Source organism: Aplidium turbinatum, chromosome 1 (genome assembly GCF_918807975.1).
Source record: "Aplidium turbinatum chromosome 1, kaAplTurb1.1, whole genome shotgun sequence".
Lineage (NCBI taxonomy): Eukaryota > Metazoa > Chordata > Ascidiacea > Aplousobranchia > Polyclinidae > Aplidium > Aplidium turbinatum.
This window is the reverse complement of record NC_137472.1, coordinates 33,083,410-33,105,627: the sequence shown is the minus strand read 5'-3', so window position 1 is coordinate 33,105,627 and position 22,218 is coordinate 33,083,410. Positions and strand designations below refer to the sequence as shown.

Genomic DNA, 22,218 nt, shown 5'->3' with positions numbered 1-22,218 from the left:
AGCGTTAGGGTGAGAGGTTAGCGGAAACTGCGATCAGCGACTTCGGCTTTGTGCTATCTTTCTCTCGACCTTTTGAGGGGGAAAATTTCAAAATGTTTGCGGAAACTGCGATCAGCGACTTCCGCTTTTTTTAATTTTTTCTCTCGATCTTTTCATGGTACAAACTGAGGGTACAAACTAGGTTGCATCCTGCCATGGGTGCGTTTTGCTACAATTGACTTTCTAAAAAAATAACGCGTTAAAATATTTTTTAAAATTTTTGTAATTTGCGGTGTGCGGTGCAGTGTCAAAGTTCCTGATAAATTGCGGTGTGCGGTGCGCGGATAGATAAGTCAGTTATGGGTGCAGTGTGCGGATAAAAATTTTGGGTTTGCTGCATCTCTACAACAGACTGAACCATGGCTTAGGTAGCCTACTATATTATGAATTTAGAAAAAAGAGAAAAAAAGGCTAGTAAGTTTTTTTCTTTAACAATTAATATGAGTAAAAAAAAATTCTAAATTTTATAAAGGTGTTGCGACCGTGCCATATTTTAAACCAGGGGTTCCCAAACTTTCTGTTCATCGGTACCCTTTGATCAATTTATAGATTCGCTCGTGTACCTCCAAAATTTTCTCATGTTTTTGGCTTTAGAAAGTTTAGATATTGCAACAAATTAACAGTAGAGCTGCATTAGAAGACTGCAGTGCATACATGATATTTTGTGCCAATCAAAGCACACACAGTTATTCATAACAATGTAATCCAAGGCAGTAGCGGCGCCACGGGGTGGACTGGGGTGGACATGTCAACCCCACTCCTATTTAAGGCCAATTATGTAATTCGTCGAGACCCGATGAGAAAACTTGGGGTGTATGCAGGGGGTTAGGGGGGCCTAGTGACTGCGTCATAAATTAATTTCGACTTCTTACGTATGAATTACTTTTGCAGCACTGACATAAGAAGAAATAAAGGTGCTGGTTAAGCATCGCGCATCGGCCGCCTTGGTCAGTGACGTCATAAAAATGTGTGACGTCATGCAAAAAAACGCAACTACTTTTAGGAAGGGTGCAAAAACGCGGAATAGAAGAAAAAGCGGAATGGCTATTGATTTTTAAATATTTGTAGGGAATAGTGCCTCCAGCTTTCTCATTTCTGCTTATAGTGCCTCCAGTTTTCTCATTTCTGCTTAGATCGTTAGAAAGCACGATGCTTCATCTACCCGAATGAATTAATCGCCAAGGCGATTCGATCATTGTTCATCATAAGCCGCCACCCGTTTGCTGTGATCGGTGAATAGTGCCTCCACCAAATATGCTGTAGCTTTCTCATTTCTGCTCGGATTTTAACAATTTTCCTATCGTTGGAAAGCATGATGCCTCATCTACCCGAATGGATTAATTGCCAGTCTAAAGTAGGCATTACATTTATGTAGCGCTAACTTAAACTTTACTATTTTGTACCAATTCTTAGCAATTCATTTTTAAAATAAAAATACCAAACCAACACAAATTAAAAGAGTATGTCTTGCTTTATTAACCTAACAACTTTCACGTTTATATGTTATCTACAAAACGAGAAATCGTTGTTCAAACGTAACCGCTTGACGAAGCTTTTTACCAAAACAATGCAAACACAAAGCGATCAATTTCGAGTGTTCATTATACGCCGCCCACAGTTTGATGTGATCAGTGAATACTGCCTCCACCAAATATGCTGTAGCTTTCTCATTTCTGCGCGGATTTGAGAAATTTTTTCATCGTTGGAAAGCACGATACTGCATCTATCCGAATTCATTAGTTGCAAGTTTAAAGTATGCATTATATTGATCTAGCGCTAATTTAAACTTTACTATTTTGTACCAATTCTCAGCAATTCATTTTTTACAATAAAAATACCAAACCAACACAAATTAAAAGAGTATGTCTTGGTTTATTCATATGTTAACTTTTACATTTATATCTAATCCACAAAACGAGCAATCGTTGTTCAAACGTAACCGCTCGACGAAGCTTTTTTCCAATGCATTTTTCAAGGCGATTCGATCGTGGTTCAGTATAAGCCGCCCACAGTTTGATGTGATCGATGAATACTGCCTCCACCAAATATGCTGTAGCTTTCTCATTTCTGCTCGGATTCTAACAATTTTCCTATCGTTGGATGGCATGATGCCTCACCTATCCGATTGGATTAATTGCCAGTCTAAAGTATGCATTATATTTATGCAGCGCTAACTTAAACTTTACTATTTTGTACCAATACTCAGCAATTCAATTTTTACAATAAAAATACCAAAGCAACACAAATTAAAAGAGTATGTCTTGCTTTATTCACCTAACAACTTTCACGTTTATATTTTATCTACAAAACGAGAAATCGTTGTACAAACGTAACCGCTCGATGAAGCTTTTCTCCAATGCATTTTTCAAGGCGATTCTATCGTGGTTCAGCATAAGCCGCCCACAGTTTGCTGTGATCGGTGAATACTGCCTCCACCAAGTATGCCGTAGCTTTCTCATTTCTGCTCGGATTTTAACAATTTTACTATCGTTGGATGGCATTATGCTTCATCTACCCGAATGGATTAATTGCCAATCTAAAGTATGCATTATATTTATGTAGCGCTAACTTAAACTTTACTATTTTGTACCAATTCTCAGCAATTCATTTTTTACAATAAAAATACCAAACCAACACAAATTAAAAGAGTATGTCTTGGTTTATTCATATGTTAACTTTTACATTTATATCTAATCCACAAAACGAGCAATCGTTGTTCAAACGTAACCGCTCGACGAAGCTTTTTTCCAATGCATTTTTCAAGGCGATTCGATCGTGGTTCAGTATAAGCCGCCCACAGTTTGATGTGATCGATGAATACTGCCTCCACCAAATATGCTGTAGCTTTCTCATTTCTGCTCGGATTCTAACAATTTTCCTATCGTTGGATGGCATGATGCCTCACCTATCCGATTGGATTAATTGCCAGTCTAAAGTATGCATTATATTTATGCAGCGCTAACTTAAACTTTACTATTTTGTACCAATACTCAGCAATTCAATTTTTACAATAAAAATACCAAAGCAACACAAATTAAAAGAGTATGTCTTGCTTTATTCACCTAACAACTTTCACGTTTATATTTTATCTACAAAACGAGAAATCGTTGTACAAACGTAACCGCTCGATGAAGCTTTTCTCCAATGCATTTTTCAAGGCGATTCTATCGTGGTTCAGCATAAGCCGCCCACAGTTTGCTGTGATCGGTGAATACTGCCTCTACCAAGTATGCCGTAGCTTTCTCATTTCTGCTCGGATTTTAACAATTTTACTATCGTTGGATGGCATTATGCTTCATCTACCCGAATGGATTAATTGCCAATCTAAAGTATGCATTATATTTATGTAGCGCTAACTTAAACTTTACTATTTTGTACCAATTCTCAGCAATTCATTTTTTACAATAAAAATACCAAACCAACACAAATTAAAAGAGTATGTCTTGGTTTATTAATATGTTAAATTTTACATTTATATCTAATCCACAAAACGAGCAATCGTTGTTCAAACGTAACCGCTCGACGAAGCTTTTTTCCAATGCATTTTTCAAGGCGATTCGATCGTGGTTCAGTATAAGCCGCCCACAGTTTGCTGCGATCAGTGAATACTGCCTCCACTAAATATGCTGTAGCTTTCTCATTTCTGCTCGGATTTTAACAATTTTACTATCGTTGGATGGCATTATGCTTCATCTACCCGAATGGATTAATTGCCAATCTAAAGTAGCCATTATATTTATGTAGCGCTAACATAAACTTTACTATTTTGTACCAATTCTCAGTAATTCATTTTTTACAATAAAAATACCAAACCAACACAAATTAAAAGAGTATGTCTTGCTTTATTCACCTAACAACTTTCACGTTTATATGTTATCTACAAAACGAGAAATCGTTGTTCAAACGTAACCGCTCGACGAAGCTTTTTACCAAAACAATGCAAACACAAAGCGATCAATTTCGAGTGTTCATTATACGCCGCCCACAGTTTGATGTGATCGATGAATACTGCCTCCACCAAATATGCTGTAGCTTTCTCATTTCTGCTCAGATTTTAACAATTTTCCTATCGTTGGAAAGCATGATGCCTCATCTACCCGAATGGATTAATTGCCAGTCTAAAGTATGCATTACATTTATGTAGCGCTAAATTAAACTTTACTATTTTGTACCAATTCTTAGCAATTCAATTTTTAAAATAAAAATACCAAACCAATACAAATTAAAAGAGTATGTCTTGCTTTATTCACCTAACAACTTTCACGTTTATATGTTATCTACAAAACGAGAAATCGTTGTTCAAACGTAACCGCTCGACGAAGCTTTTTACCAAAACAATGCAAACACAAAGCGATCAATTTCGAGTGTTCATTATAAGCCGCCCACAGTTTGATGTGATCAGTGAATACTGCCTCCACCAAGTATGCAGTAGCTTTCTCATTTCTGCGCGGATTCTAACAATTTTACTATCGTTGGATAACATTATGCTTCATCCACCCGAATGGATTAATTGCCAATCTAAAGTATGTGACTTTGGCCACTTTTGTATGATGTTAATCCACTTTTTATCGTTTATTACAGGATATTAGTTGTGTTAGTGATCCATTTTCTTCAATTTTGGCTTGATGGAGTGCAGATTTATATTTCAAAAATTGACATGCCTATAGGAAATACAAACGGAAACCAGGTGCCAGGCCATATATTAGTGGTACATTTTCGTTCGATTAACTTGATATTTGATACATAATCACGAGTGCTGATTGTTAAAAGTATTTTAAAAACTCTAAAAGGGGCCACTGACACCCGTTTTTGGGGTTGGCAATGAGCATGTTTTGAAAAAATATTACTGCTTATAGCTTTTTTTAAAACACTGGAGTGAAAACCACTTATAGTTTGTTTTTTTTGATACTCTACGCATGGACCAAATGACTTCAAACTTGGTAATATGTAAGGGCTCTTGATAGCCCTCAATATCGGTCATAATTAAAGTTTTCTCCCAGAACCATTGTAAAATTAAAATGTCTCATAATTGGACCATAATTGGACCAAAGTCCAGGTGTCTCATAATTGGACCAAAGTCACCCCATTTTACTTCTCGTATTAAAATAGGCGATGTTAAACTGCTTCAAGACGTAAAATTTGATGCTGTTAAGACTACTGATTTCTGCATCATTAAAGAGTTTCTATTGTTTAATCTTGAAAACTGGTGTTGCTGCGTTTGGCTAAATGTGTAGCCTACTATTTTTGCTTGACCAACTGAATCTTGACTTCAAAAATTGCGTAGGCCAAGCACATTGATCCAACATGTCTGGAATAATTAAAAATGTTCAAGCAAGATTCAATTAAAGGGAATTAGTAAACACTTTTTGCCTATTGTCTGCTTATGGATATCATTGCTTAAGTCTGTTTGGAGTTCATGGTGTTGTCCAAATGTCATATCACTTTCGGAGTAATTGATGTTATAATAGTGAAGTTTAAGTTAGCACATAAATATACTGTATACCTTGGACATGCAACCAATTGATTCGGGTAGATGCAGTATCGTGCTTTCCAACGTCAGTAAAATTGTCAAAAAAGCTTCATCGAGCGGTTACGTTTGAACAACGATTGCTCGTTTTGTGGATTAGATATAAACGTGAAAGTTAACACTTAACAGATGAATAAAAGAAGACATTTGTGTTGGTTTGGTATTTTTATTGTAAAAAATGAATTGCTAAGAATTGGTACAAAATAGTAAAGTTTAAGTTAGCGCTTCATAAATATAATGCCTGCTTTAGATTGGCAATTAATCTATTCGGGTAGATGAAGCATAATGCCATCCAACGATAGTAAAATTGTTAAAATCCGAGCAGAAATGAGAAAGCTACAGCATATTTAGTGGAGGCAGTATTCACTGATCGCAGCAAACTGTGGGCGGCTTATACTGAACCACGATCGAATCGCCTTGAAAAATGCATTGGAAAAAAGCTTCGTCGAGCGGTTACGTTTGAACAACGATTGTTCGTTTTGTGGATTAGATATAAATGTGAAAGTTAACATATGAATAAACCAAGACATACTCTTTTAATTTGTGTTGGTTTGATATTTTTATTGTAAAAAATGAATTGCTGAGAATTGGTACAAAATAGTAAAGTTTAAGTTAGCGCTGCATAAATATAATGCCTACTTTAGACTGGCAATTAATCCATTCGGGTAGGTGAGGCATCATGCTTTCCAACGATAGGAATATTGTTAAAATCCGAGCAGAAATGAGAAAGCTACAGCATATTTAGTGGAGGCAGTATTCACTGATCACAGCAAACTGTGGGCGGCTTATACTGAACCACGATCGAATCGCCTTGAAAAATGCATTGGAAAAAAGCTTCGTCGAGCGGTTACGTTTGAACAACGATTGCTCGTTTTGTGGATTAGATATAAATGTGAAAGTTAACATATGAATAAACCAAGACATACTCTTTTAATTTGTGTTGGTTTGGTATTTTTATTTTAAAAATGAATTGCTGAGAATTGGTACAAAATAGTAAAGTTTAAGTTAACGCTACATAAATATAATGCATACTTTAGATTGGCAATTAATCCATTCGGGTAGATGCAGTATCGTGCTTTCCAACGATGGTAAAATTTCTCAAATCCGCGCAGAAATGAGAAAGCTACAGCATATTTGGTGGAGGCAGTATTCACTGATCACATCAAACTGTGGGCGGCGTATAATGAACACTCGAAATTGATCGCTTTGTGTTTGCATTATTTTGGTAAAAAGCTTCGTCGAGCGGTTACGTTTGAACAACGATTTCTCGTTTTGTAGATAACATATAAACGTGAAAGTTGTTAGGTTAATAAAGCAAGACATACTCTTTTAATATGTGTTGGTTTGGTATTTTTATTTTAAAAATTGAATTGCTAAGAATTGGTACAAAATAGTAAAGTTTAAGTTAGCGCTACATAAATGTAATGCCTACTTTAGACTGGCAATTGAACCATTCGGGTAGATGAGGCATCATCCTTTCCAACGATAGGAAAATTGTTAAAATCCGAGCAGAAATGAGAAAGCTACAGCATATTTGGTGGAGGCACTATTCACCGATCACAGCAAACGGGTGGCGGCTTATGATGAACAATGATCGAATCGCCTTGGCGATTAATTCATTCGGGTAGATGAAGCATCGTGCTTTCCAACGATCTAAGCAGAAATGAGAAAGCTTGAGGCACTATTCCCTACAAATATTTAAAAATCAATAGCCATTCCGCTTTTTCTTTTATTCCTCGTTTTTACACCCTTCCTGAAAGTAGTTGCGTTTTTTTTGCATGACGTCACACATTTTTATGACGTCACTGACCAAGGTGGCCGATGCTTAACCAGCACGCAGCACCGAAATAAAGAATGGCAGTGGCTATTTGACCGGCTCCGGTCTTTGAATCTGAAACACTATTTGACCGGTCATGACGTCACTACATAAGCACTTTTTTCTTTCAAAGCAAAAGACGATAAGCGCGTTAAGTTTTAAATTCAACACGTTTTCTTCAACTGAGTCCGTGGCGCATACGTAACGACTCGGGCTGCCATTTTACAGGGAATGAGTTCGATACTATCCGGAAGCGTTCTTTTTTTTTTTTTTTTTTTTAACTACAAAAGGATACAAACTGATATGAATGAATCAACAAGTGAATAAAAAAGTTTCAAAACGAATTAAAAAAGCTTTTTCTAGTCTTTATTTTTAACAAATTCCTTTCATTTCTTAGCACAAATTCTCTGAAAAAATCACACCTTCTAATAGGCTGTAAGATTACGTTTCGCTGAAGTCCGAAGTTAAAAATTAAATCCAGTCTCATTGTCGCACAACAATCAGTCAAGTTTCAAATCATGGTAGCCACTTTAACAAGTCGAAATTCTGCCACTAAACTTGACTAGAATGAAACCGCCAACCAATCATAAGCTACGGTTTAAGTGACGTAAAAATGGCGAAAAGAAGATGATAGAAAGCAAATTAAGTGATGGATTTTTTGTCAGCTGGTTGGCTTAGGGGTTAGGGTTAGGGCTAGAAAGTAGTCATTCATTGACGCGGGTTCGATTCCCACCTCTGCTTTTGTTCTTTTTCTTCTGTAATTACCAAATAAAGTTCAAAACAAGCATTAACTCTCTGGATGAGTGCTAGAAGGGTCACAATTGGACGGTAGCCTCTTATAACACGTTCTGATTGGTTGGCGGTTGCATTGTAGTCATTCGCAGTGGCAGAATTTCGACTTGTTAAAGTGGCTACCTCAAATCATCATCTCAACCAACCCTTCAAGACAACTTTCCACTTTCAAAAATTTAGTTAAAAAAAAAAAAAAGAACGCTTCCGGATAGAATCGAACTCATTCCCTCTAGAATGGCAGCCCGAGACGTTACGTATGCGCCACGGATTGAGTTGAAATAAACGTGTTGAATTTAAAACTTAAGGCGCTTATCGTCTTTTGCTTTGAAAGAGAAAAAGAAAAAAGTGCTTATGTAGTGACGTCATGACCGGTCAAATAGTGTTTCAGATTCAAAGACCGGAGCCGGTCAAATAGCCACTGCCATAAAGAATCTTCATTGTTACCGCTCTGTTGTACGGTATTGATTGATTGTAGTCTAATTTTACCATTTTGAGGTGATGGCTTTTATCACAGCTGAGACACAAGCTTTGTAAGACCTAATAGGCAAAGGTTTTGATGGGGCTACCAACATGTCAGGCATGAATGAAGGTGCACAGCAACACCTAGTTGCAACGGGTGCCAAACTGTCGGTATATTTTCATTGTTTTGCACACCGATTAAGTCTTGCGCTTGGGCACAATGTTGAAAACGTAGCTATAGTCAAAACAACTTTTGAAACAATTGGTAACATCTAGGCCTACCACTTGATGGACTGTTCTCCCAAGAGACATTTTTTGTATAAAGAGCATTTAAAAAAGGAGGGAATCACGTCTGGAAAAATTGCATTGCACTCGTTATCTGATAAGCTACTAGATGGTCTGCACGTTCAGATAATCCGATTCGGCTAGTCCGATTCGGCGAGAGCCTTTTTCGGCGAGTGCCCTATTCGGCAAGTTTTTGAAAGGGAATTATCGGGTACCGTTCCCTAGCATAACTATTTTTACATCGTTTTAACGTCGCTAAATGTGCAGAAAGGAATAAAAATAAAATGTTTGAACTATTAATTTAAAATTCGTCATGTCAGTTCAGTTGTTTTTATTTCTGACCATCATATCAAAAACAATACACGTCAACATAGCAAAGGTAGAAGCGACAAAACGCAAACGCTAAATCGTGCTTGAATTTGTCATGTCTGTTCAGTTGTTTTTAAGGTAGAAGCGACAAAACACGAACGTTAAAACGTGCTTGTGACCAAAGTAAGTTATTGAGTTAAAAGAAATTTGGCACGGTTGCAACACCTTCAGAAAAATTTAAAATGTGAAGGGAAAATAAAAAAATAAAATGCTACAAAAAAAAATCATGTTTATATCTATGTATAACTTATAGATTCTATAAGTTAGTACTTTTGAATAGTTAAAATGATTAGTTTGGATCAACAAATGTGTTGCCTACAGCTCGGATTAAAAGGAAATTATCGGGTACCATAGCCTAGTTATCCCAACCAGCAGAAATTGCCGTTTTTACATTGTTTTAACGTCGCTAAACGTTGAAATCGTGTAGAAAAGAGAACTTTGCTGACTAGGATACGTTGAAACTGGGAAACATTCACAGAAGCTCTTCGATTTGTTCCAAGAACCCATTTAGCCTAACAGTTCATTTGTACATTGATTCAACATCTGAATACATTATCTTAAAAATGCATAATCTTAAAAATGCAACATATCGAAGGGTTTCTGTGAATGTTTCTCAGTTTCAACGCAGGCCTTAAAGCTCGTGTTTTTTTCCGGTAGCCATCGTGGCCTATCGAGAGCTCTTTCTCGGCGGCCAAATCTGCGTGCTTGGAGGCCAAAATACAATAATGATAGCACAAGTAAATAGCATTAAACTTGCAACAATGTTAAAATGATCACTTAGCGTTGTTGAAGTCTGGGCAACGTCCTGCAATAGAATCGTTGTACCACGCATTAAATGCTCTATCGGGATTGTAAACCGGTATTGCGGGACCATCTAACGACCCTAAATTGTTTTCACTGCTCGCAGCTCAGTAAATTGTTTTAACTGCATACCGCCTTTCATAAAACCTGACCATTTATTCCGTTATGATGTCACCATTGAGGGTGTGAAGTCAGTAGTCACTAACCCACAGTGTTCTCAACTATGAAGACACGTGTTTTACCCACGGATGTCAACTAACCTAATTCTCCTTTTTAACAACGATTCAATGTCCGACAACATTGAATCGATATAAAAACGACAATATTGCCAGCCGATGTAAATTAGCACTTCGGATTAACACTTCGTTAAAATAAACATCGGGAATTGCAAACAAGACTTACAGCGCTAAGAGCTCAACACCTGCTCTCCTAGGCCACATTGAAACGGGCTTTTGCCTGAGGATGGGTTTCTTTTATGTCCGGTTTTCTTTCTCCATCCTATTATTATTATTATGACTGCTTATCCACATCAATATTGGAACTGGCAAATTCAATCCACAACACTTTTCATTAGGCTGTCATTAGTTACTACATGTGTGCTTCTCTCTGTTTTTGTTTTATTTTTTGCTATTTGTTTTTTTGGGTTTTGTGGCCGTGCTAACTACTGATACATAGCCTACTACATAATTTTTCATTCAGCCACGTTTTAAACCTTTCAAGGTTTTGCCACCTTTTCCCGTTCGTTAACGTGCTGGTAGGTTTATATCGATTTTTGTAGTTCGTATCTTTTTTGTCCCGGACGCGTTAATGACGAAAAATATAATGATTGATTGATTGATGATGAATACAACAGTAGTGACTATGATGCGCTGACCTAATTCTGCGTCACTCTTTGATACTACCTATTTTCGACATTTAATCCACGATCATTCTATTGCGAAGTTCAAGCACTACTTAGCAGCCGGAATGGCCGGTTTCGGTGAGTCCGATTCGGTGAGTCCGATCCCTTAACGGGGGATTTTTTCAATTTTTTTTAAAATTATTGGGTACCGTAGTTTAATTATCATTGCCGTTTTAGGGTTAGGGGTTAGAGGTTAGGAACTCACCGAATCGGACTCACCGAATAGTAGCAGACCCCTTAGCAGCCATGGCCGCCGGCTGCTTTAAGGCTTGCAACGTATCCTAGTCAGCAAAGTTCTCTTTTCTACACGATTTCAACGTTTAGCGACGATAAAACGATGTAAAAACGACAATTTGTGCTGGTTGGGATAACTAGGCTACGGTACCCGATAATTTCCTTTCTATCCAAGCTGTAGGCCACACATTTGTTGATCCAAACTAATCATTTTAACTATTCAAAAGTACTAACTTACACAAGCACATTTTAACGTTCGTGTCTTGTCGCTTCTACCTTTTTCTACACCTTTGCTATGTTGACGTGAATTGCTTTTGATACCATGATCAAAAATAAAAACAACCGAACTGACATGAAGAATTCAAGCCCGTTTTAACGTTCGCGTTTTGTCGCTTCTACCTGTGCTATGTTGACATGTATTATATTGTTTTTGATATGATGGTCAGAAATAAAAACAACTCAACTGAACTGACATGACGAATTTTAATTTAATAGTTCAAACATTTTATTTTTATTCCTTTTTGCACGATTTCAACGTTTAACGATGTAAAAACGGCAATTATAATTAGGCTACGGTACCTGATAATTCCCTTTCAAAAATAAAATTTCAAAAACTCGTCGAATAGGGCACTCGCCGAAAAAGGCTCTCGCCAAATAGGGAACTCGCCGAATCGGATTAGCCGAATCGGACTTGCCGAATAGTAGCAGACCCTAGGAAAAGATCAAGAGAAAACATTAAAAATAGCTGAAGTTGCTGATCAAAGTGTCCCCAAACAAACCAACTGAAACGATTGAGAGAAAAAAATAGAACAAAGCCGAAGTCGCTGATCAGAGTTTCCGTTTTCCGCAAACATTTTAAAATTTCCAGTAATGATCATAAGAGTTTGCCAAGTCGCTGATCGCAGTTTCAGCAAACATTTCAAATGGGTTAGGGTTAGAAAAAGATCAAGAAGAAAAAATTAAAAATAGCCGAAGTCGCTGATTGGAGTGTCCGCAAACAAACAAACTGAAAAGATCAAGAAAAAAAATAGAACAAAGCTGAAGTCGCTGATCGGATTTTCTGCAAACAAACAAACTGAAAAGACCAAGAGAAAAAAATAGAATTGTTTTTCCGCAGTTTCCGCAAACATTTTAAAATTTCCAGTTATAGTCGCTGATCGCAGTTTCTGCAAACATTTTAAAATTTCCGAAAATGATCCTAAGAGTTTTTGTTTGTTTGCGGAAACTGCGATCAGTGACTTCGGCTTTTTTAATTTTTTTTCTCGATCTTTTCAGGGTACGAACTGTTCAGGGTACAAACTAGGTTGCATCCGTCATATGCAAACATTGCCAACAGTTTTTACCAATGTATATAAATATACCTTACCGGGTAAATATCTTATATACAACCCACATTCCCGCACAATGTTGTTACTTGTCAATTACATGTTATATATATGGCCTATTCATCTTAAATTAAATTATTTAATAACCTTTCTGAACAAGGTATTATTTTCAAGACTTTCTTTTTTCAGAAAACATGCTATGCTGACATTGTTTAGATTCTTTCTTATACTTTCAAACAAACCAAGTTTTTATTATTCCAACCCATTATTAAGAGAAATTTGTATGCATATTTAAAATCAAAAATGACAACCCAGGTAAAGTTTTAACTTTCTTACTTTTGAGCATGATAGCCTATATTTGCTTAAAAATTGTGTTGTTGTCATATTCCTTAGAGAAACTCCTGAGCGTGGAATCGGACAGCTACCATAAATGCAGACCAGACTTTTTGCATAATCGCCTTCGCCATCCAACTAGCGCGATGCATGGCACCTGAAGCTTGAAAGCGGATTCCATGCTCAGGAGTTTCTCTAAGGAATATGACAAAAAAACGGGCATTTTAGGTATGTATGAATACATAAAAGTTTAGGAACACTTATTTCGTTTATTGCTTTACCAGTTTTACAGGTTAGTTTATGAACTTTGTTTATTGAATAGCTTGGGCCGCAATACTTGTTCAGCGCTGTTTTGTGCTAGAATACCTAAAACAGGCTTTTTCTAAATAACTGCTTTTCTACTCAAGATAAACGCAATCACTGTTCAGAAAGCAGATAGGAAATCATGCTTTCTGCATCTTTTGACACAAAAACCGTATCTCTAGCTCAAGTAGTTTTTGAGATACGCAGATTTGGTATTTTGGAGGAGGGCGCAAAACTTTAAGGGGGGGGCACCCCTAAATGAATTTCAAATTCAAAATTTTTTTGCAGGAGTTATTTTTTCTGACAACCTCACCATTTAAAAGGGTGTCCCAAGCAAAAGTCAAAAAATTTTCATTTTTTGCCAAATATGAGCCACCCTACTAAACATCAGTAAAAAATATACCGTAGCCTATATTCAAGCGGGTGAAGAATAACTTAGTTTTGCGTCAAAAATCCGACTAGGTTTTGCCAAAGCTGAGCTGATACAATCTGCAGACTTTACTAGAAATAGCACCTAAATGAACGGGCGCCACGGTGCTCTGCACCTAAATATCCTGACGCCGCCTGTTTGACCGGCGCCTAACTGTCTGCACCTAAAAGACGTGGACCCTGTCTGTAGGTATTGTGTAAAGTGCATGGAACATCCATATTCACTTAATGTTGTGTAGGCTAGGCCAAGAGTTGATTTGTTATGGTTATTTTACATAGATTTACCATACATTCCTTTTTACCTTGTCTTCTGTTGATTTAAATAGTAAAAAAAGTGTAGAAATTTACTATGATATTTTGTGAGAATCATAGCCTCAGTTTTTGGTCCAATTCTTTTAGGTGCAGACAGTTACGTGCCTACCAAATACAAATAGGTATGCACATAGGCGTCGATTTTTTCTTAGAAGAGAGGAATTCTGGGTGGGCGAGAGTTTACAAACAGATTTCATTGAATGTGTATGTTTGCAAATTCGCAATAGTCAGTCTTTGTGAGAAAGACGAAGACAGTCGCTGTGTGTTTAGCGTCGCTGCAGCAATTAAGCTTTAATAGGTTTGATGTTTGCTTTCTTGCGCCTTGCGATCTTATGAGCGCTGCTTAACTAAACAAATGTAGTCCATCCAAAATTTTTGCGATGTGTCTGGCTTCGCGAAACAAACTCATTAACTGCTTCGGCGAGATCAAGTGCCTCAGCATGTTCACGATGGGTGTTCAAAATTGCCAGGTCATTCAAGCGCTGCTGCGTTTGTGTGAACGCAGATATGTTTTCAATCTGCTGAAAGTTGAATAAGAACGCTCCGCTTCGCACGCAGAACTTGGTAAAAACAATGTAAGTTTTCAATGCTGAGATGAAATTTAGTGACATGTCGGCTAAAGCAGAATTTTTGCGCATTTGTTCACAAACTTCTTGCACTGAGATTGGTCGGTCAAGTCTTTTGCATCGAGCAAACAGAAGCTTGCGCTCTCACATAACGTCTGCCATATTTCAGTCGCCATAAAACAAGCTTACGTCTTCCATTTCTGCACGGGTCACGTCTGGATCTTCCAGAAGGCGTCGCAATGCATTCGAAACCTGCAGCGCACGTGACTGATAACGACGAAGAAGAGAGCTTGCTGCGGTTTCAAAAACACTTTTGAACAGATTCACATAGAAATTCTCAGTTTCTCCAGTAGAAGTGCGACGGACTCGTGGAACTGAAGGTAAATCAATCTGCAAACGTTGACTTCACCAATGTCCATCCTTGAAGCACTGCTTTCTTCATCAATGTCATCTCTATGTTAATTTGTGCTGGACGTGGCTTCTTCAGCGTTATCATCTCGACGACTTTTGGAAGCTGGTTTTAAGAATGCACGAATAGATGTTTGACTTTGCTTCATGTTTAACTTTTCAATAATGAAATGACAACATCGCGCAGTGCCCTAATTTATACCCAGCAAGAAGTTTGTGAGGAAAGATTTGTAAAAAGAGATTGTTTCAGTACGTCTTTAGTTTGTATCGGTTATTTTATTGTCATGTTCATTATGATGTCATATTCATATTCTCTTACGCTGACCCGGAACTGAAGTTTAATTGTGACGTAACGAAAGTGAGACCATTCGGAAAAAAGATTAAACGTGGCTTTCTCTCACCAGGAATTGCCAGTGTGTGGCAGTTGCCGAAGCAGCAACAATGCAGTGAGCATCGAAAATGGTTTGCGGATGCTGATTTTTGTTTCTAACCGCTACGATATTCAATATGTAAATAGAGGAAACGTGCGACATATTCTTTTAGAAGAGAGGAATGCGGTAAATGCGCGTATCCGATTTAGCGTTTCAAGTACAGACACACTTGTCACTGTCAGCGCAATTTCAATTACCACGAAAAGCTAGACCACGCGGATTCTAATTGTCTTGGCTTACTGCTCTAGACAGGTTTTCAACGTGCGACGTCCCAAGAGAGAGAGATGAATTCGGCGGTTTTACAGCGTATTGGCTTGATATCAAATCGTGCCCAAACGCCCTTTTTTAACGCAGTGTTGTTGCGGAATTGCTTTGTTCTGTCGGATACCCAGCGAGAGACATAGCGTAAAACAAGAAGTTGCTCTGCAGTTGGTTGGATAATTCAGCGTTTAACAAAAACGGAAATAATTGTAACAAACACTTTATAAGTGTCATGAAAACAGGGTGGGTGAAACATATTTTGCCCACCCTTGTTTGACGGCCGGGTGGGCGCCGCCCACCCTATTTCGACGCCTATGGGTATACAGTATACACACTGTGGCGTCAGGATATTTAGGTGAGCATTCTACAGAGCCCAGTCGTTTAGGTGCTATTTGGTGTGTCAAATTACACTCATTGTTTAATTTTTTGTTGTGCAAAAGTGTTGTATCATATTGTTTGTTTTAAATACAAAATCTGTTCAATTGAGTGTCCTAGCTTTGGCAAACTAACAAAATATTGGCAATGCAAGCTGAGTATAGTAAGAAAATCTTATAATTAGCATAAAATGCGTTTTTCCCCCCTCCCCCTCTTGAGAAAATCCTGTGTACGCCAGCTGTCTGCAGTATTATCATTGTCCATCAAGAATAAAATAGGCTTTACTGGGAATAGCACCTAAATGATCGGGCGCCGCACCTAAATATCTTAACGCCCGAGTGTGTGCACCTAACTGTCTGCACCTAAAAGGTTTGCTCCATCAGTTATTTATGTAGTAACTTTCGCCTCTACCTTATATCTTACATAATCATTGCTTTTGAAACTACATACAAAGATACTTTTTCTTTTTTACCGGTACCACTCAAATTGTTCAATCACTATCACAATGTTGTTCACTATAAAGGAAGTTGAAGCTGCAGGACTATCATAGTGCAAGCAAAATATTGATTCTTATTCCTTAGTTGCTTTCAATTACTTAAGCCATTTATATTTTCAAAATAAAAAATCTTTTCACCTAGCTGCGCCTAGTGAAAGAAATAATTTGCAAGCAACAAGTGACTTTCTGGTAACTAGCCAATAGTGTCAGTAAATCAGCAGAACTGGTTTGCTTGTCACCGGCATTTTGTTTGGCAGGTTGTTTGTTGAAAATCTGTTTATCTTTCTTTGCATATGGCTAACCTACTTTTGCGTAATAAACTACCTGTAAAAAATCTGTGACTACCTAAATAGCCATTAGCCAATTGATGCTTACCTGTATAACAACAAAAAAGGTGTGCTGTAATAGAATTGCACAAATGCATTGTGTGTTTTTACAAATGTTCATTCCTACTTGATGATATTGTGCAAGTTTTTTTGCAGAATTCAGTCTCATCAAAAAAATCTTGGCCCACTTACAATTCAAGCAATTTTTCAAAATTTCAAAAGGATAATGCAGACAAACGAACTGTAAGTTTACTAGGTTATCATTTAAGTGTTATAATGTTACTTGCAATATTTGTCTACTGACTGCGCTTTTTAATAGTCTGTATATACCAGGGGTGGGCAAACTTTTTATCTCAAGGGCCGCATTCAGAATCTGAATTTGTTCGAGGGCCGCAGTATAGTATAATTAAGATTATAAGCCAAAACATGAAGTCTAAAATAGTCAAAACACAAGCTTTTATTTATTTTTAAAGTAACAAAAGAAACGGAGATTTTATATACAGTAGGCCTACACGTGTTACAAAAAAGATATAAAAAACGCTTGTCTCAATTATTTATTTGAATACAACCCACATCAAGATAACACTTTGCCAAACGCACTTAAAGCGAATTAAACAGAATACATCTGTGAGAAAATTAACATAACCAGAAAAACTGTCGCCATCGCCCCTTTTCTCTCTACCAACACCAAGAGTCTTGGCCTTGATCCAAGACTAAAACGAAAAAGAAAGTCTCATAATGCGACAGGCTGAAGTTAAAAATTTCAATTGTGATGTAATGTTTAGCAATGGCTGCTTCGACACTAATAATAGCCATACATTCATGCAAGATCACAATGTGGCTGGGGAAACAAACTACGGTACTACAATGCGACAAAAAGACTGTATATTTATCTTTATCAAGATGAAATATATGAAGAAAAAGTTTAATTAAGTCATTATAGTAATTAAAATTTTCAAGCAATTTTAGGATTATTTTTTATATAATTGCTTCAGGCTTTCGCGGGCAGCACAGAAAGTTGTTTTGGGCCGCAAGCGGCCCGCGGGCTGTAGTTTGCCCACCTCTGGTATATACCATTTGTTGGAACCAATTTTGGCCAAAGAAAATAGAGCAGACTGCCTATCATCTGAACATTATATGGCCATCAAGGCCTAAAAAAGATATGCTGATGCTTTTGAAACTGACATAGCATGATGTGAAGCAAGAGAGTGACTGGTGACAGACACACCAGCGGTGTGCAACACATATCTGCCACTCAAAATAAGTGTAAGCAACCTGCCATCAAAAACATAATTTTAAACTTTATGCATGAAAAGGGTATGGCATGGGTACACCATCTTGTCGACTACTCATGGAGGATGATGTAAGGCGCTCCTCCCTTCTGCAGCCTAGGGTCGTACTTTGGGCATGTATGACCATTGAGCAACCCCTTGCCCTCGATCAGGGACTCGGAAGTCATGGTAAGCAGGTGACAGATAAGGATTAAAGGCAATCAAAAGTCAGACTTACAGCGTAAATGGGGTTTACAAGGTAAGCACTTCACTCGGAAGATTGTCATAATGCGACTGTCAGCAAAGTCAAACCAAATTGTATAGGAACATGGAATGCGCGTACTCTGCATCAAAAGGGAAAACTTGCTTTAAGGTTATGCAGGAAATGAAAAGAATGAACATAAATATTTTTGGCTTAGTAGAAGTTTGTTGGACAGGCACAACTACATTGGATGGCTGCAAAATCTTATATCCAGGAATTGATCAACATCACAGAGGTGTTGGCATTAAACTCGATCCTGTTACATCTACAACTTTCAAAGGCTTTTGGTCTGTATTAAACAGGGTAATAGTTGTTAAACTAAGTGCTAAACCTTTTGACATTGGTATAGTCCAAACGTATGCCCCAATATCAGGTCACGATTGGGGTGATATAGAAACATGATTATATGATATGATGTCGTTGAACGTGCCATCAAACAATTAAAATCACAAGACATTAAAATCCTTATGGAGGATTTTATTGCTGAAGTAGAATTGAACATAGAGTGGGCCCACATGGTCTTGGTGAAATGAACAACAGAGGGAAACGTTGAATGGTGCAAAGGTAATGGTTACATAATCACTAATACCTGGTTGGAAAATTACCCAAAAAGAAAAAAGACTAGGAGAAGCCCTGGTGATAGATTAGATAAATCAGATCGATTATATTCTTGCTTAAAAGCGGTTTCGTAATGCCATTCTATCATCAAAATGAATACCTGGTGCAAACTGCAATAGTGGCCATGTTTCAGTTGTCTGCTCCCTTAGGGTCAAGCTCAAGAGATGCAAGAAAACTATGCCAAACCCAAAATATGCAATTGATGTACTATGTAGAAATCCTGAACTAAAAACAAAATTTTCTGTCTCAGTTAAAAATAAATACGAGTCACTTGAAAGTCTAACAACAACAATTAAACTACTAGAACAATTTAAAAATAGCGTATCAGAATCACTGGAAGAGTTCATACCACTAGTCACAACTGAGAAACAAAAGAAATGGATGTCATCTGAAATTCTTCAGTAGACGACATCCGGGCGAGCCCAACTGGGAAAAACCCACTTGGGCAACGACCATCTGGGCGGCAGTAGCGAAAGTTTAGCCATTCGAAACGGTGGTGACCTATATAATTTCTCTAGTTGCTTTACGGCGTCACGGTTTATCATGAAGCTTAAGAGAAACCCCTCAGAAAAGAGACAAACAAATAGCCAAAAAGTGGTTGACGCCAGTTATGAACGCTCCCTAACCTTAACAGTTATCGAAACTTGTCAGTCGCAATACCGATGCTGCTGGTGCATTTTGTTGAAACATTTTTTGGTATGAGCGACAGGCAGCAGAATCATCTGGCAACCACTGCGAAGTTCTGATTTTGTGTGACTTCAAGTCTTAAAATGTAATGACTGTCTTGATGTGTTCTGTAAACTGCTGATGCGCCTACGCAGCGTCTAGAGCCTTCGGATTAAAAAATATCAGTTGAAGTTTAGTAGCAGAGGACACAGCTTGTTGTACTAACCACATGCAAATCAGTAGCTACTACTGCAGTAAATTGCGGTATTGCGATTGACAAGTTTTGATAACGGTTAGGAAGCGTTCATAACTGATGTCAATCACTTTTTGGCCATTCGTTTGTCTCTTTTCTGAGGAGTTTCTCTTAAGTTTTACAATAAACCGTAACGCCACAAAGTAACTAGATAAATTATATAGGTCACCATCGTTCCGAACGACTAAACTTTTGCTATCTAGTTGCTAGTCGCCCACTTTGGCTGTCGCCCACATGGTCTCTCCCAAGTGGGTTCGCCCAGTTGGGCTCGCTCAGATGTTGTGTACCGAAATGCTTGACCTCATGGAAGAAAGGGAAAAGCAAAGAAAGAACAATAAAGATACAAAATTGTGAACAAGAAAATTAAAAATATGTGTGTTGAAGCTAAAGAAACTTGAATAAATATTCAATGTAAAGAAATTGAAACTGTCAAAATCAAAAATAGTAAATATATATAATATATGCACATTGCACAAGAAGGTGAAAGGGGTAACAGAAAAGAAGAGGTATTACACACAAGCAAGCAGCAGCAAGGCAAATGATGGAACAGTTTTGTTGATGAAAAAGACATTTTACAACGTTGGTGTAAATACATTGAAGAACTGTTTTACGACAAATGCCAAAAACAAAAACCAGGCATCTTCAAACCCATGGCTATTTTAAAAGAAGAATTCAGAATCGCTATAAACAAAACATGGGGAAGGTAGTTAAACCAGACCATAGGCGCCAACTTTTCAAACCTTGGGCGGCGAGAAAGGTGATGACGTCATAACCATAACGCTATTTTACTCAATTAAAATAGTCTCTGATTAAGCTTACTGTCTTGATTATATTGACACCTAGGTTGCAAACCGAATTTATTACTATTAGAACCGCTGCTTGAAACGATTAGTTTTACGCATGCAGTACACCCAGTCGTAAAATTTTTGATATTGTTAGCTGATAATTGGAACAGTTGGAAAACAAGCCGGTTTGTTTCCTTTTCTTGGGAGTGAATAACAACGATCAAGACAGTGAAGTTATCGAAATAAAGCGCAAAAAAAATCATGATCTCAAGCAGAGTGGAAACCCACTATCAGTTTTATTCACCTCGTTTTGCTAATTACTTATCTTCAAAGTTATTGTTACTTGAAAGTTACCTTAACAACAGCAAAATGCTTTCTCTTCTGTTTTTATCGAAAGTCTTTATAGTCTTTTATCGAATACCGTTATACTTGAGTATAGGAGGTGACGATATAGGTCGAGATGTTCGCAAGTGATTTTTACCTCAAAAAGACAGGTTCAACTTATTCACGGGACAAGCTGTTGTTTCCAGCTCGGCAGTTTTCAAAATGAACGCATTTTTCCTGCGGCAAAATGATTGCCGATGTAGATTACGGAGTATGAAATGGCGTCGTCCGAAGTAAACGTTTTAAATACATTTATTCACAGTGATTCAAACTTAATTTTCAACTTTAACGATTTCTTGCCAATTTTAAACTTTATGCACTTGTTGAGCAATATGCAAAGCTCACGAGACAAACAGCAAAAAGAGCTGTTTTAAGATATCAATTTTTTTTTGCGTGTAGGATATAATCGTTTTTATTACGTAACATTCCATGATCGTTGAAGTCGATGTCAAACCTTAGCAGCCGCATAAAACAATGATTAGGGTGCACCATTTGCCGAAAATTTTTGATAAATGAGCCTAACTTTTTTTTATATGTGAGGTTAGCTAAAAATATGACTGGTACAAAATTTCACCCCGATTGAACAAAGTTTAGACCCCCCACCCGGCCCTTAATTTTGGACTCTGATGTCATTTTTCCACGTTTTTGCCACTAGGTGCTGCTACGTTTATGCTACACGCATGGGGTTACTTTTAAAAGATGGCCCTTCAATATCCGCATCATATTAAAAAAATTTATTTTTAAATCAGTCAAGGAGTCGTCGAAAAATGGGTAAATTGATGTTTTATTTTAGTCAAAACACTGCAGTACGACATCTAGTGGCGAAAATTGAATTCAGGATATCTGCTAAAGTTCTTATCCAAATAAAATAAAATTGGTATCTAGACCCCCATTTTCGAGGGTGGAGAGTCCGTTTTTGCCGTTTGCTTTGCATTATTTGGCCACTAGAGGGCTTAATGCTCAGTTTCAAACTTCAAATGCATTTAAATTGTTGCCATAAACTTTTATCGTTTTTACAGGAAATTATTAATAGGTTTATCCTAAAACTATACATATCGTAACACTGGTTTGTTATGTCTGACTCTAGCTTTAGAGAATCTATTCTTGAAACAATTGTAACAGAAGATGACAAATGCATCAATGCAAGTAGGCTTCCAACCGAGCATCAAGTCCTTCTTTGCTACTTGGCAC

The 22,218-nt window shown here is 37.5% G+C and overlaps 1 protein-coding gene across 1 annotated transcript in view; it reads left to right on the top strand.

Moving 5' to 3' along the window:
* The first annotated feature begins 12,735 nt into the window (after positions 1-12,735).
* LOC145775363 (DET1- and DDB1-associated protein 1-like) overlaps positions 12,736-22,218 on the top strand; it is a 28,142-nt gene continuing 18,659 nt past the window's right edge. Inside the window, exons 1-2 of the mRNA XM_082586653.1 lie at positions 12,736-12,863; positions 16,945-17,031. Of these exons, the coding sequence (XP_082442779.1) occupies positions 12,852-12,863; positions 16,945-17,031 (99 nt within the window). The 5' untranslated portion in view covers positions 12,736-12,851. The remainder of the gene's footprint in view (positions 12,864-16,944; positions 17,032-22,218) is intronic.